This window comes from Myotis nattereri (genome assembly GCF_964212035.1).
Source record: "Myotis nattereri genome assembly, chromosome: 10".
Classification (NCBI taxonomy): domain Eukaryota; kingdom Metazoa; phylum Chordata; class Mammalia; order Chiroptera; family Vespertilionidae; genus Myotis; species Myotis nattereri.
In genome coordinates, this window is record NC_138085.1 from 61434626 (window position 1) to 61450344 (window position 15719).

A 15719-nucleotide genomic window follows, 5' to 3' on the forward strand; every position below is an offset into this window, starting at 1 on the left:
ATTTATCAAATTCGTAAAATTTGTTTCAGGGTTGCTGACTGTTCTCATTCATACAGACCAGGCCCTTGTGGAAACACGTTGTTACAGAAGTGAAAAATGAATTCATTGATTGCCAGCAACACTCAGGGTGACAGTCTACTAGAACATTGTGAAATAGAAGGCCCAGCAAGCTTGTTAGAAATAGGAGTTTCTCTTTTCCCACCCTCCTACCATCCACCCTGTCATTCCAGCTCCACAAAAAAGAGGGATATAGAGGTGATTCTCTTACCACCAACTCTAGATTCCTTGTGAGAATCACCACTGTAGAAAGAAGTAACTTGATTTTTATTAACTTTCTCAAGTTCAAAATTCATGAGGATAATTATGGAATTGACCTCTTCAGGCCTTAAGAAAAAAATATTCTTTAGTAGGTAATCTTACATATATTTAATGGGTTATGATACTAAAATGTAACATTTGTGTATTTTAGGTTTTGTTTGTTTGTTTGTTTCTATATCTTTGGGCGGAGACATTGTGTTTTGTTTTCCCTTTTAAAATTATTTCCCCAATAGAACTTTTAAACTTTCCCTTTAATGAGAAAATGTGATTTTGTTAAGTTCAAGGAAATTATCCAAGTAAGAGCAGATGAATTTTTAAATGTTATCATATAAACACAGTTTTATGTGATGTGGAGAATATGTTTTTATTTACTAGTGAATAATATTTCTAACTAAGACCTGTAAGAAAAATTTATTGTAATGGGTGTTCATTTTTAGTTAGAGAATTCTTATGTTTTAGGTAATAATTTCAACATAAAATTATTTGGAGTGCCATAACTGTAAAGTAGCAAATAAAGAGAACCTTGCCCAAAAAGTTATAAAGATAATTCTTTTACTGTAACTTGTTAAATAAGGCTGTGTAATTGAATTTTTAATGTAAAGTGTGAAGATACTTTTTTCTGATAATTTTAGTATAAATTGAATATTTTTCAAATGTTCTATAGTACCTGACAGAAAAAAGTCATGGTGACTATGGGTTGAGAGATTTGAAAGTACACCTTTTAAAGACATCAGCATCTTTAAGAATACTGAGATGACACATATTAACTTTGCTTTATGCAGTAGTGACCATTATAGATAATACAGCCAAAGTTGTAGCAGTTACACAGCTTTTATTTTATATCCAAAGATCTACAAAATCAAATTAAATATTTAATATACAATTTTTTAAGTTATAATGCTTGTATATATAGTACTTTGATTTTGTCTCTAAGCAACTACAACTTTATTTTACAGCAATAACATAGATGTTGCAATAGAAAACATTGAAAATATGCTTACTTCAGGGAATCAAACCATGGAAACCCAGTATTTTGGCTTGGCATACTTATTCAGAAAAGTAATAGAGGAGCAGTTGGATCCAGCACTTGAAAAGAGTAAGTTAGCTGTGTTTTTTGCTTTTATAAAAAGAACAAAAAACAAGCACACACACAAAACAGCACCACATTTTCTCTCTAGTGAGGCTGGACCACATTTCTTTGGTGGATGGTTTAAATGAAAGATTTTTCTTTCCTGTCATTTTTTTCAGTAAGCATCATGGCAGAGAGATTGGCCAATCAGTTTGCAGTATACAAACCTGTCACCGACCTTTTCCTTCAGCTTGTGGATTCGGGCAAGGTGGATGATGCCAGAGCCCTCCTACAGGTAATGACCCACCACACATGGAGCAGTGGGGCTGATGGCTCGTGAGAAGTAAATTGAGAAATTACTTGACACAAGTGTGTGGTAGAATATCAGAATGGAATTGTGGTGCTGCTAGCACATTTAAGTTCATTGTGAGTCAAGGTTGCACGATAAGGACTGGATTGTGAATTGTGGGATGCTGTGCCAAATCAGATTGGAAATGTCCTTAGATTTTAGGGGGGAGGGGACAGAGGGAAGACTTGTTTTGATGAAATGATTTAAAGACAAATGTTTCTCTACAGATAGGTAACAATTCCTTTGATTTCCTACTTTAATTTCTCTAATGCTCTAAATACTGTGCATCACCATGGCAACACAGTTTGCAAACAAAAAGTAGGAAATGTTTGCTTTTCAAGTACCGCTTCTCACTTGAACACTCAAACATGTTCATGCCTTATTCGAGGTTTATTAAGAGTTGCATTTGCTTTCTATTCACTTGTGTGTCGCAGACACATTAAACGACAAACGCAGGTCTCTGTGGCCCACACTCCAGTTAAATTAGCAACCCTCGGGGTAGGGGACAGCGGCAGTGCTGCTATTGTAGCAGCACTAGATATAAAGCTGCTCCAAATGGGGAGCAGTGGGGCATCGGAGCTGCCACTGGCAATGCACACAAACAGGCACCACGCGCAGCCCCTTCCCAGCAGGCGGCAGTCAAACAGTCACCGTGATCCTGCCAACGGTGGTGTTTGTGTAGACTCCCTGTGTTAGATTGAGGCCTGGGGCCGATTTCTGATAGTAAATGATATTATATTCACTTACATTTTTAAGTAATAGAGAGGGATGATAGAACTACCCATTTACCTGAGCTCTCGTTCCATCCTTAAAGTTCATCTAGTTTGACAGTAGAAGCCAAGCCATTTTTAACAGGGATGCCTGAGAAATATCTCTGTTAACAGTTTTGTAAAAAGTGTACGTTGGCACTGTCTCTGAGGCTTTTGTACTTCTTTTTCTGGCCAGAGAGAAATTCCAGTTAATTAAAAATTCTATTGGTTGGTTTGGTTTCTTTACCTTCAAAAAAAAAAAACAAAACAACAAAACAGAAAAGGAAGTTTATGATAGGGATTTCAGGAATTTTTTAATCTTCCTGCCTTTAGTATTTCAGGTTCTCTCTTGAAAGAAATAAACTCGAATGCTTTATCTTTGTGTGTACATTTCTCAGTGTACCTACTAGGGGTATTTGCATATCTAATTATACATGTGGTAGTATTTGTTCAATTTTAACACATTATTTTGATGGTTCTTTAGAAGGGTGGCACTCGTTATTTCCTCTACCAGCTTGTTCTGAGCCAGAATCTTTCAAGGCTCTTAGCACGACTGACAGCACCTGGGGTGGGAGCCTGCTGCCCTCGGAGCCGCATTCAGCCACAGAGGCCTGCCTGGCAGCTCTCGGTGACCACTGGGTGTTAGGCAACAACAGCAGTCTTCGTTTCATCCCTTCAGTAGACTGAGGTTTCAAATGATAAAGCCTTTACCCTTCCTTTACCTGCTTGTCAAACAGTAAAAGATTATACTTACTGTGCCGAAGAATACTTTATTCACAGATGTCGAAAACATCAGTTTATAATGTAAATGTTCTGTGTGTCCCCAAAAGTTCTTTTTATACTATTCGTTTTAGTATTGACAATGTTTTAAAGCTTTGAAAGAGGAATGAGCTTTTAGAAACTTAAGGAATGACATCTACGAAGAGTGTAAACTAAAATATTGTCTTGCCATATTTGATTTTACTGTTGCAGCTAAGATTGGGTAGACACTTGATTTATCTGGTCTGTCATAAACTTTTTTTTTTTAGTTTAACTTTTGTCTCTTTCTCAAGCACTGGCTGTCGCGATGAAAGCCTTTTATAAAATAGAGAGATTGAAATCAGTCCTTTTGTATGCATAAGTGTAGGTAATTATACTTTAAAGAGAACTTGCTTTGTACATTTTAATTTTTATAAAGAAACGAGCAGTTATCTCCCTGACACCTTATTAAATGTATAATTAACCTTATGATCCCTAGCTCACTTGTGAATGCTTGGCAGTATAATTGGAGAGGAGTAGTGTTTCTTTTTTTCCTCTTTCTTTGCAGTCCTAAACCTTATTCTGTGGTTTGTTGAAGCACTAGTTTAATTTTTCCCTTTTTAAACAAACTTTTATACTTGCAGTCCTAAGGGTAGCAGTCACAAAAGCTTGACATTGTTCTTTTTCCTTGCCTTAAAAATATTGGTCGACCACTAGGCCCTCCTATTAGTAATGATACATTACTGTATTATTGTGAACTTTCTTAATTGGAAATAATTGCCTTGGTCTGCTTGTTTATCAGAAACCTTCACTTACTGAGTAATGTTTCCATTTTTAGAGATGTGGTGCAATTGCTGAGCAAACCCCAATTTTCATCGTGTTCTTTATGAGGAGTTCTCGGAAACCAGGAAAGGTACTATGCTTAACTTGCTGACAAGCCAATGTGCTATAAGCCAGTCTTGTTGCTTCAAGGCCTGATCTAAAAACACTGAAGATCGAAGACTTTACTTGTCTGTACTTGTTTACATTTTTAAATGTTGATAGATGCCCTAACTGGTTTGGCTCGGTGAGTAGAGCATCGACCTGCGGACTGAGGGGTCCTGGGTTCGATTCCGGTCAAGGGCATGTACCTTGGTTGCGGGCACATCCCCAGTGGGAGGTGTGCAGGAGGCAACTGATCGATGTTTCTCTCTCATCGATGTTTCAAACTCTCTATCCCTCTCCCTTCCTCTCTGTAAAAAACCAATAAAATATATATTTAAATGTTGATAGAAAGTTGGTGTGGCTCCTTAGTTGAACTGGAAACGCAAAACAGGTTCACGCAGTGAATGTTCTATGCACATAGTTATGCATTAGGAGCCCCCAGGAAGGGTTCAGAGAAACAGGAGATAAAAATCCTGTTGCTTAGGTCACTTGGTACGTGTAACAGTGTGCAGAAACATTCCCCTCATCACAGGCCATTTTTAACCATCTGGTAGGTTCGCCATTAGGCCTTAAAACCAGTATGTGCCAAAAATTATTGTTCTCAATTTGTGCACTTATGTGCACTAAAAGATTCGTGCATCGTGCGTAAAACAGAACCAAGTCCTATTTTTGATTTAAAAAAAAAAAAAAAAAAAAAAGAATAGCCCTGGCTGGTTTGGCTCAGTGGATAGAGCGTCGGGCTGCGGACTGGACTGACGGGTCCCAGGTTTGATTCCGGCCAAGGGCATGTACCTGGGTTGCGGGCACATCCCCAGTGGTAGGTGTGCAAGAGGCAGCTGATCGATGTTTCTCTCTCATCAATGTTTCTAATTCTCTGTTCCTCTCCCTTCCTCTCTGTAAAAAGTCAATGAAATATATTTTTAAAAATAAATAAAAGCATATTTCAAAAATTTTTTATTTAGATCTGATTTTACCTGTTGAGCACCAGGAACCCCATTCTTAGTTTATTTAGGCATGTTATGAAGTTTCAAATTGAGTGCCAATTATAACGTTTGTTTTATTGTGAAACATTTAGGTTGTCTCCAGTCTGGAAGGTCTAAGACTTCCTTAATTTCTACACACTTACCCCCTACCTCTCCCTCCACCCTCCCTCACCTCCCCGTCCCACACACACACACACACTTAAAAAAACTTTTTTTTGCCTAATAGCAAATTTTTTGGTATATTTTTATTGAATTCGGAGAGGGAGGGAGAGGAAGGGAGATATAGAAAATCATTGATGAGAGAGAATCATTGATTAGCTGCCTCCTGCACACCCCATCCTGGGGATCAAGCCTGCAACCCGGGCTTGTGCCCTGACCGGGAATTGAACCGTGGCCTCCTGGTTCATAGACCGATGCTTAACCACTGAGCTATGCCAGCCAGGTGATGTTGCTTTTTTTTTTTACAAATTTAAGCTAGCAAATAAAATTACAACTTGCTTATTATGGTACTTGCTTTCTTGCAGTGGTCTGGAACTGAACCCAGCCTGTATACAGAAGGGAAATAGTCCATTAAATTGAGTAGGCAGTTCTGTTGTAATTATTGTCAAGATTTTGTGATTTAATGTTTATATATCAGTGTTTTATTTCACAGTTCTTCTGACTTCTCTTTTAATATCCTAGGCACCAATATTGAGATCTTTAGTAGAACTGATTCCTGAATTAATTGAAAAAGAAGAAGTATACACTTCCATCATGAAAAGCTGTGGTAATTAGTTTATTCTGACTATATTATTTAAGTGATTTAAATAATTGTAATATAGCCAACTAAGTTCGTCTGTAGCTCAAGGTAGAAATCATAAATATCAGATAATTATATAAATAATTTACTTAGCTTTAGAATATGTTTAAAAACTATGAGAAAAATATGAAATTATTCATATACCTTTAACATAAAAACAGGTATCACTGAGCATCTTCAGAGAGGCCCTGTGTGTTGAGTGGGATCCCGGGCTCCTGGGAAGTCTTGGGAGTCCACTTGGGTTTACATACTGGGAACCAATCCAGTCTCCCCAAGGCCCTGCCACCTGAAACACTGCATGAAATAGGTACATACTCGAGACTACCACTTGCCTTGCCTTCTTGCTCCTTCAATACTCTCCTTGCCTACTGAGGCCTTTGAAATAACAGGCCCTTTACTAAAAATGGGCTCCAAAGTTTTACCTTAAGTCACAGTTGAAATTCCTGTCTTTCAGGCAATTTCCTGATTGCCTGCCCATCACATATGAGAGGGAATCAGTCTAAATTTTCCTCAGTAATCAAAATACACGGTAGCATTTCTGAGTTTTGATCACCTACCCATCTGCCAACCACTGATTTGCTCACTTGAGGCAGGAGGTAAATAACTGCTTTTTTGATTTTATCGTTGGCAGGACAAGAGATTACAATCAGAATTAGTAAATTGGTTCTCTGGTTTTCCACCCTTGTCAGGAGAACATGAAGTATTTTAAAACAGCTATAATCGTAAACCTTCTCAAAGTTCCATTGGCAGATATTAAATAATAACTAAGTAACATGAAATAGGGTCAGACAACACCAGACTATTATTGTGTAATCCCACTTGGGAGAAGGAGCAGGGGGATCAGGAAGTGGTGAAAGGAAGGTCGGAGTTTCTGAGCGGCTTTCTGGAAGATGAGCCCTTGGCATGGCAGGGAAAGAATTGACACAGGAAACTGAGTTCACCCAACCTACAAAGATCTGTTCAAACCCAGTGAGAGCTGGTGTGTCATCACCCTCGCTCCCTTTTCGGTTGATTCCTAAACTTCTCATGTCCATTCTGGAGGCCCACTCTGGTGCTGCCACCGTTGGGGTTGTTTATAGAACATTAGTGTAGGGTAAGGGGGTTGTTAGGGGCCTAGATGTTAACAGTTACCAGCAGTTAATAGCAGAGCCCCTGTAATCTTAGCAGTAAATGTAAAAAGAAAACTTCTGCAAATCAGCCAAGGTGGAGAGCCAGCTAAACCTACTAGTAGCTCCTGGGCTACTCACTTACCCACTTAAGTGAAATAGTACTTGCACACGCACACACTCCATGAATGAGAGGTGTGAGGAAGGAGTGAGGGTGCTTGTAGATTCTGGATGTGCCTTTTGCTAAGGTAGTTAAGTGTTAATTTGGGATAAAGCGATCCAGGTAGAAAGACAGGAGTCCCTCTATAGCTAAATGTTTTGGGGAAAGATGAAAATAGGTTGTCTTTTATCTGTGACTAATATCTCTTTCTTCAGGCGTGGACAAAGATGTCTCATCTGCCAAAGCACTGTATGAAAATTTGACTGCAAAGAAGATAAAATTAGATGATCTGTTTCTAAAACGTTATGCAGTTTTGCTGAAGAATGCTGGAGAGCCTGTCCCTTTCCCTGAGCCCCCTGTGAGTATTTAAGAGAAAAAAAATCACCTCTACAGATTTATGAACACTTCACAATAATGTGTAAAAAAAAATAAGTTGAATACTTAATTACATGAGGATTAGGTCTCTATGGAAAACCTCAGGGGAGGGTTTCAGGGACTGGACTTTCATACATTGGGCATGGACTGTGGGAGATGTAACCCTCTGGGAGTGAGGTTTAAAATACAAGGTCAGTTTCAGACCTTCAGCTATAGTTATGAATTTATCAAATGTCCTTGGGGTGGTTTTCTCATTATTTCAACTTGAAATAGCATTTCATAACCTATATTTCAATAGCCAAGGGTTTTATAGAACTGTTAATTGCTTATTCAGTTTAAATAAGTTTGTTTTTATTTCTTCACTTAGGACATTTTTTAGAGATATAATTGACATTATATTAGGTTCAAGTATACAATGTAATTATTTGGTACTTGTATGTATTGCAAAATGACACTATAATAAGTTCAGTTAATATCCATCACCATACATAGTAACATTTTTTTCTTGTAATGAGAACTTTTGAAGAACCACTCTGCTAGCTACTTTTACATATGCAGTACGGTATCATTAACTAATAAGCACCATGCTGTATATTACATCCCCATGACTTACTGGCTCTATAGCTGGAAATGTGTTCCTTTTGATCCCCTTCGCCCATTTCATCCCCCACCTCTCCTCGGGCAACCACCAGTCTTCTCTAGATGAGCTCTGTTTTGTGTTTTGTTAGAGTCTACATATAAGTGAGATTTTATTGTATTTATCTTTTTCTGTCTCACTTCTCTTACTATAATGCCTCCAGGGTGCATCTATGTTGTTGCAAATGGCAAGATTTCATTCTTCTTTATGGTTGAATAATATTCCACGGGTGTGTATAGCATATCTTTTTTATCCATCCATTTGTTGATGGACATTTAAGTTGTTTCCATGCTTTGGCTATTGTTTTTATTGTTATATTTAACAAGAGGAATCATGCAGTATTTCTTTTTATTGTGTCATTGAGCTGAAAGTCACACACCATGTTTTTTTCAAACACCACAGTTGTCCATACCCAGGTACCTACACCCACACACGCCCCACAGGCTCCTGGTGCTAGTGTTTACTCTGAATCGGGCTGGTGATTTCATGAAACAAAGTGTTGCCAGTTTGCAGTACTTTGTGATTTTTAAGTTTTGTGCCATCACCTCTTGCTAGTAAATCTTACCTTCCCTTCCTTCTTATCTCCTCAACAGGAAAGCTTTGAATTTTATGCAAAGCAGCTAAAGGAATTAAGGGAGACCCCTTTGTGAAGCAAGCAAAGCACTACTTTGTTTTTTTGTGTATTTGTGATTCTGTGTCGAAAATGTTATTTTTTAAATGTATTTGAGAATACAAAAATAAATAAATGAAAAGTTAATCTGTTTATGTGCTTATATTTATTGGTAATATGGGATATGATATGTACCACATCTTATTGACAATAGCTGTGTGCACTTGGTCACCAGACTTTTTTGGGTTTGCCTACAACATAAATCTATGGCATTTTCTTAGAGGTTCCTGGTGTATGTATGAAACCGTAATTTTTTTAGGGTCTTCTTCCAATTGACTCTTCTTCCGGCCCTGTACTCAATTTCATCAATTATTTTCATTAAAAGATTCCCTTATTGAAGACTTACTTGTTAATATTGTTTATCTGATGAATGTTGGAGCTGCACAGAATGGCGTTCAATGAGCTTTCTTATGTTTAATATTCTATGATATATCAATTCTTTACATGTATGAAGCCCTGCATAATTTTCCAGTTTTGTAAAATGTTGGCGCTAGAAGATGTCTTACCAGCCATTAAACCCAGTGCTCATTTTCCAGTGAAGCAGAATCAGAGACTTGCCCTTGGTCAGGGTACTATTTGCCAATGCCTAGAGGTTCCTCACCATGCGTTCCCTCTACCACAGTGGCTCCCATGAGCCTCTGCTCATAGAAGTCTCCAAAACTGAGTCTGAGTCCTGACTGATCATGACATAGAGCAAGGCACTTCCTCTCATTCCGGTTTCAGGAATTGTCAGCTCAAAATACCACTACACCGAGCCTCTTATTTCTACTCAGATCCTATAACTATGTGATTTAATATACGAAGGAGTGGAATCTTGGTGTACATTCCGTTTTTTCAACGTTATCTCCAAATTGGCTTTCATGCCCATTAATATCTACATTGTAAATAGGTACTATAAAAGAATGTACGGTGGTAGTCAGTTTGCCATTACAAAGGTATGGGGATTGAAAATGTTTCATTTGAGAGTTATCCCCTTTTTGTTATATTCCTTATCTATTTGAAATCAGTGACCACTTACCTGCTTCCCACTGTTTACGGGGGGGCGAGGAGGGGGGGCGTGCCCCTGCCTTGGGGAAATAACTTGGCCTGCTGTTTGTGCTGCTAACCTGTCCTATGGGACCAGCCATCCTGCATCTAGAGCCGCCAGATTGAGTGGGTGGGATGATGGAGGAGAGCCAAGAAATGTTATTATGACATTGGCCATATTCTTCATCTTTTTGTAGTTAGACCTGAAGGAACCATGAGACCTAGGGACTTAATGAAACTTGCCTTTGTGACTCGGGTGCAGGACTGGCACGTGTTGTGGTTATGATATTGCCGAGTTTGCCATGAGCCTCCCTCTAGTGATTCCACTGAAGCAGGCCTTATTTTTTGCAGTTATGCTAATAGTTGAGCTCAGTTGTATTAATGTTCATCAGTAGAGGTCTCTCAAATGAGGCATAACCCTGGGCATAATCTGGACTTCGCTGTCAACAGTACAATCTCAATCGCATGAAGTGACTCCAAGCCACCTTGTGTATTGACTGGTGAAATGTGGGTGTAGTGCAGAGGAAATGGGCATGAATCTTAACCTAGCGTTCTAAACAGCTAATTGAATGTATTACATGATTAACAACTGTCATGTCATGTCATGTCATATCTTTAGCACTGGCTTTTCCTTTTGAATGTAAATATTTAAAGTTTAATAATTGTACATTCTAGGTGGGCTTATAAATGGATGCTTACTAAATATCTACCAGTGAAATTGAAATGAATGGAAATACAGAGTAAACACAGTTATAGCAACGCTCAATAATATGTTTTAGATTCAAATTATAAGCAAACAGCTAGTTCTAAAAAGTACACGTCATTGTAGACTTTTGGAAACTATAGTGTGTTTTATATGTAACTGAGCATCCGTGTATTTGAACCTAATATAATTTTAATGTGAAACGCTTTGAATAAATTGTGTTCCAGATTTTTGTATAACTGCTTTTAGCCATTTCAAAGACTTTACTCTTAAAATTTTAAATTAAAAATTGTGTGATGGCCTCTTGTTACCAGAATCTCCTGGGTGTACAGTGTGTGGAGAACCGGTGAAGGCACTGTTCGTCTGTTAAGTTAGCTGATTTGGGATCCCTGCGGTACAGAGTTGGCAAGAATTAGTAGAGTTGGATATAATTAAGTCAACACTTAAAATGTAGGGGATTTTACCTTTAATTGTCAGAAGAGCAGGAGCGTTTTACAGACAGTGACTCGGGTCCCCTCCACCCGGGCTGTCTCCAGCACACTGTTCCTCCGCTTCACCCTCCTATTCCTTTCTCCTGAATGCTCACTAGGCCGGCATCACTCTCACCTTTCTGCCACTTTCTCTGGCCCCTCTCCCCATCCAGTATATTAATTATTCTCTTTCCAGGGCTCCCAAAGCCACTGAAAAACACACAGGTTGTGGACTCCCTGCGGACCAAGCTCTTCGCTTCATGTCTATATCCCCAGGCCAAACACAATCCTGGCTTTGAGTTCACAGAAAAGCGAGTTGCCTATAGTCGGTTCTGTGGGCTCTTCACATCTAACATTGAACATGTCACCATGTGCCAGGCACCCCTCTTGCCTGATATTCCTGGTGAGAAAACAAGGGCTTACAGAGTAATATGCCCAGAATCACAGCCATCTATCACATGTTAGTACTCTGACTAGTCATTTAGTTGCTATGAGAATACACAAAAACAACCACAAAACAAAAAAAACACAAGCATTCCAGCTAAAAGTAAAATTGGAATCTCTAAGAATATTCTAATTTAAAAAACACAAAAACCTTTTCACGTTAGTACAAGCGTTCCCAGTCTCTGGACAGCTTACACTGTGAGGCTATTTTCTTCAATTTAATCAAATACCCGTTGCCTGGCATAATCGCCATGTTTGCAAATTCCAGTAAATTATTAAGCAAGCTATATATATCGCAAATTGTTCTTCCCGGTGCGATTTATTTCTCAAGTCTCCAATGACTGCACACTTTTTCTCATGTCTTTGAGCACAATTTTCATTTAATATTTGTTTTTCTGGCAAACCAATATTTGTAGAGTTTTTATAAGTGAAAGCAACATTCCTGAAGTATGATGGAACTCAGAGCTGCAGGGGGTACAAAATCATGGTAATTTATCGCTTTGCTGTTGTAGTCGTGCACGCGAGTGTTTCCATTAGAAATGTATCCTGCAGACTTTACAAAGCCCACATTATGTAGCCTCAGTACAAATAAAAGAAATGGCTGCATTAGCAAATTCAAAATAGCCACTTATCTTTTCCTTCTTTGCATGGAGAAAAGAAACATCATTGTGTCCAGGTAGAGCAAAAACACAATCTGGACAGTGGTCTGATCCCACCCACGCTTAGAGTTCTCTTGAAAGGAGTGTGTGCACCAGCCCTGCCCCAGGTGTGCACTTGCTGAAATTCTCATTATTTACTTGTTTTTGTCATTTCCTCCCCAAGAGCATGAGTTCCTCCGAGAGCTCTGCAAACCCATTAGTTAGACAGAGCCTGGCACTGGTGGGTGCCCAGGAAGCATCGCTGAGTGAATCAATGGACGCACACCACCTGCCTCCCATCCAAGTCAATTCTTTCTGAGATGCATGGCTGGTGTGCATTGGGGGGTTTTCTCACCCCTTGTTTTCATTAGATCAGACGCCACTTTGTAGCTCAGAGCTTAGATAGTGGGGTTGAGGCCCAAGAAGTTCTTTAAAACCTGTGTTCTCACATGTAAACATTTTCAAGTTTGCAGCGAGGAGAGGAGGGGCGGGGGGGGGGGGGCTCTCAGGTGTGTGATGGGAATCAGGATAGCCTCGGGCTGAGTGAGCACAGTGCAAGAGTGGCATCAACACCAGAAAACTTATCTTTACAGTTTGGGGAAAGAAGGAATACTTCCAATTTTACAAGAAGACAAGACCATCATACCAACAATAAATGTGAGCACTATTACCAGAAAGCTGAGAAGTGTTAACCAGCCGTTGAGTTGCTGTGTGTTTGAAAATCTCAACCCACCACTTGAAACATTAGTGTTTTAATTATTAGCTGCTAACACCACATGCTCCGCTGTTCCTGGCCTGCCAGCCAAAAATGGGCTGTGCTCCATCTGCCCGCCTTCCCGCAGCAGCTGCCTCAGGCAGCCCGTGCGATAGGGACGCTGCTCTATACTTGGCCCCTTGAAAGGAAGAATCAATCATTCAAGAACAAATGGAAGATGACTTGAGATTTGAATAAGGGTTGTGTTTTTTTTCAGGCATGAGCAGTAGATATATTTTCCAAATAAGCACAGGCCAACCAGCAAGTCACTTCCTCACCCACATCCGAGCCCCTGCTCCTTCCTGGGAGCCTCTGGTGCCCGAGGGACAGTGCCACAGGCGGCTGAGCGGAACCCTCTGCTAAGTGACTCATTTGAATCTCAGTAGAACCCCAAGCCCCAGGTCTGTAGTTAACATTTGGATTTGGTGTAGATTTAAATAGCGCTGCTGCTGGCTGCTTAATCTGCGATCAAAACCAGAAGAAAAGCGGGAGAAAGAAAAAAGCAAATGCAAGCTCTCCCTCTGTGAGCCCGACCTGGGGACTAGCTCTACCCAGGGCAAGATTATGTCTTAACTAATCCTTATAGGAAGCAGAACAGTTAAATCCCATCAGGAAATATTCGAGTCAATACAGGTAATTATTTTCTGCTTAATTAAAATGTCCCCGTCAATAGCATAACTTGAAGTTGGGGAGGTTTAAAATGCAAATTTCAAGACCATTCCCTTTTGATCAAGAGTCTACAGACTAGAGCCTGGGGCCAAATCCAGCAGGGGCCTGTTCCTGTAAATAATGTTTCATTGGAACGCGGCCCACCACCCATGCTTTGGAGTGGTCTGCCGTGGTTTCCACGTTGCAACAACGGAGTTGAGTAGTTGCGACAGAGACTGGCTGCGAAGCCTAAAATATTTGCTCTCTGACTCTTACCAGGAAAAGTTTGCAATCCCTGCTCTTGATCCTGACACATAAGCAGATCTCTACCCCTTGCAACGCAGGGAGGGCTGACTGAACTGCATGTGCCTTTAGAGCACTGGCTCTCCCTGGCCTCACCTGCCCTGGAAAGCAGTTTTTAAAAACAGACAGTGGAATCCGAATTGCTGGGGGTAGATCCACACCGGCATTGGTTAGAGCTCCAGGGCAGGGAACCAGGGTGGAGAACTGGGATACTCCAGGGGGAAAAAATAAAGAAAAGAAAAGGTGGCTGTAGGAGTTTCTCCATCTCTGCTGCCCTGGCACTTGGCCCCTTTGCCCTGCACACCAGAGCCCTTCGAGCTATGGCAGCCTCCGCAGACTGAGTGGCCGTACCTCTCACAGGGACAGATGGTGGGCCTCTGGCTGTCCACCCTCTCTGCACATTGGAATCACTGGGGAGTTAAAGAAAAAACCCAAGGTTCTCTTCCTCCTTCTCCCTTCTCCATTTAGGCCTAAAACCATTAGGTGACCAGTGTAGTGGGGGTGGGGGTGGAGGGGCTGTGGTATGGGTATGGGTGGGGGGGCTGTGGTGTGGGTGTGGGTGGGGTGCAGGGGCTGTGGTGGGGGTGGGGGTGTGGGTAGGGGGGCAGTGGTGGGGGTGGGGGTGGGGGTAGGGGACTGTGATGGACCGGAATAGGGTGAGGAAGGCACTGTGCAGACGGGGACAGTTTGAGATGGGAGTTACAGCCCAAGCAGCGTGAGGAGGGTCAGAAGGCATGCAGTGTAGATGGGAGATTGGTTATATACAGGGGATTAACGAAATGAGTGAAAATATTAAGGATAATGGAAGGCAAGTTTCTTACAATTGGAGGAGGGAATTACAGCTATGAAAAGGGAGAGGACTAGAATCAACTAGTGGTGCTGGATTGGAAGTGGAAACATTAACGTGGAGACTATCTATATATTCCTTAGCTTTGCCCACTGAGAAGGCCCGAGAGCAGTGACACCCCAGTAGTAATGAGCATACTTATCACTCAGATCTTTGCTTTTAAATACCATTTTCCACAAGAGGAACCAATATTCTTTAGAGAAATGGCTGCTTCCAGGACAGGATGGGAATGTACAAGATGAGCCTCAACTGCTTTGTTGCGAAAGAATGATGGGGATGTGTCAAAAGGATGCAGACGCCAGCTTGCCTGGGCTCCCATGGCCAAATCAGGGACAATTTGCTCATCAAAATTGATAAGGATAGTAAAGGGATGCAACACATTGAACATAATAGGAAACCACATGTTTATATTGATAAATTTTCAAATGAATAAATAGAAAGTTTAATGAGGAATGGGAACTTTACATAGTTTCAAAGCACCTACCTACAAAATGCTTTTTTATTACAAAAGCAGGGAAAATAGGGACTGGACTGTGGAGAAGCCTGGCACACACACACCCCTTTCATCAAAGTGGACATCCTCAAAGCCGCACAAATCAAAATCACCTGATGGGATGCAATGAGATGACTGCATTGCTTCTGTGATATCCCTGCCGAAGGCACATGACCTTGATTTAATCATGAACATATAGCAGACAAATGCAAATTGAGAGCTATTCCATAAAATATGTATCAAAGTCAGGGAAGTCAAGGAAAGTTGAGGATTGTTGTAAACTGAAGGAGAGCATTGACAACTAGATCCGGCACTTGATCCTGACCTGGATCCTTTGCTGCGATGGGCATTGTCAGCAATGAGTGTACCTTGAATCGGGTCTGCCCGTTGGATGGTGGCCATGTACAATGTAACAGTGCGAATGTCCCGAGTTTGATGCTTGTATATGGACACTGCCCCTTCAGCGTGCATACACATCACCCAGGGATTGTCTTAAGATGCAGATTCTGATGCAGT

General features: G+C 40.6%; 1 protein-coding gene and 1 pseudogene across 2 annotated transcripts in view; both read left to right on the forward strand.

Moving 5' to 3' along the window:
• LRPPRC (leucine rich pentatricopeptide repeat containing) overlaps nt 1–10916 on the forward strand; it is a 92910-nt gene extending 81994 nt beyond the window's left edge. The window contains exons 33-38 of the mRNA XM_081100610.1: nt 1275–1414; nt 1567–1682; nt 4062–4136; nt 5812–5896; nt 7411–7553; nt 8801–10916. Coding sequence (XP_080956736.1) covers nt 1275–1414; nt 1567–1682; nt 4062–4136; nt 5812–5896; nt 7411–7553; nt 8801–8857 — 616 coding nt within the window. The 3' untranslated portion in view covers nt 8858–10916. The remainder of the gene's footprint in view (nt 1–1274; nt 1415–1566; nt 1683–4061; nt 4137–5811; nt 5897–7410; nt 7554–8800) is intronic.
• The window catches only part of LOC308525747 (ferritin light chain-like), a 1112779-nt pseudogene that overhangs the window by 420305 nt on the left and 676755 nt on the right, over nt 1–15719 (forward strand). The gene's annotated exons all lie outside the window — the stretch shown is intronic.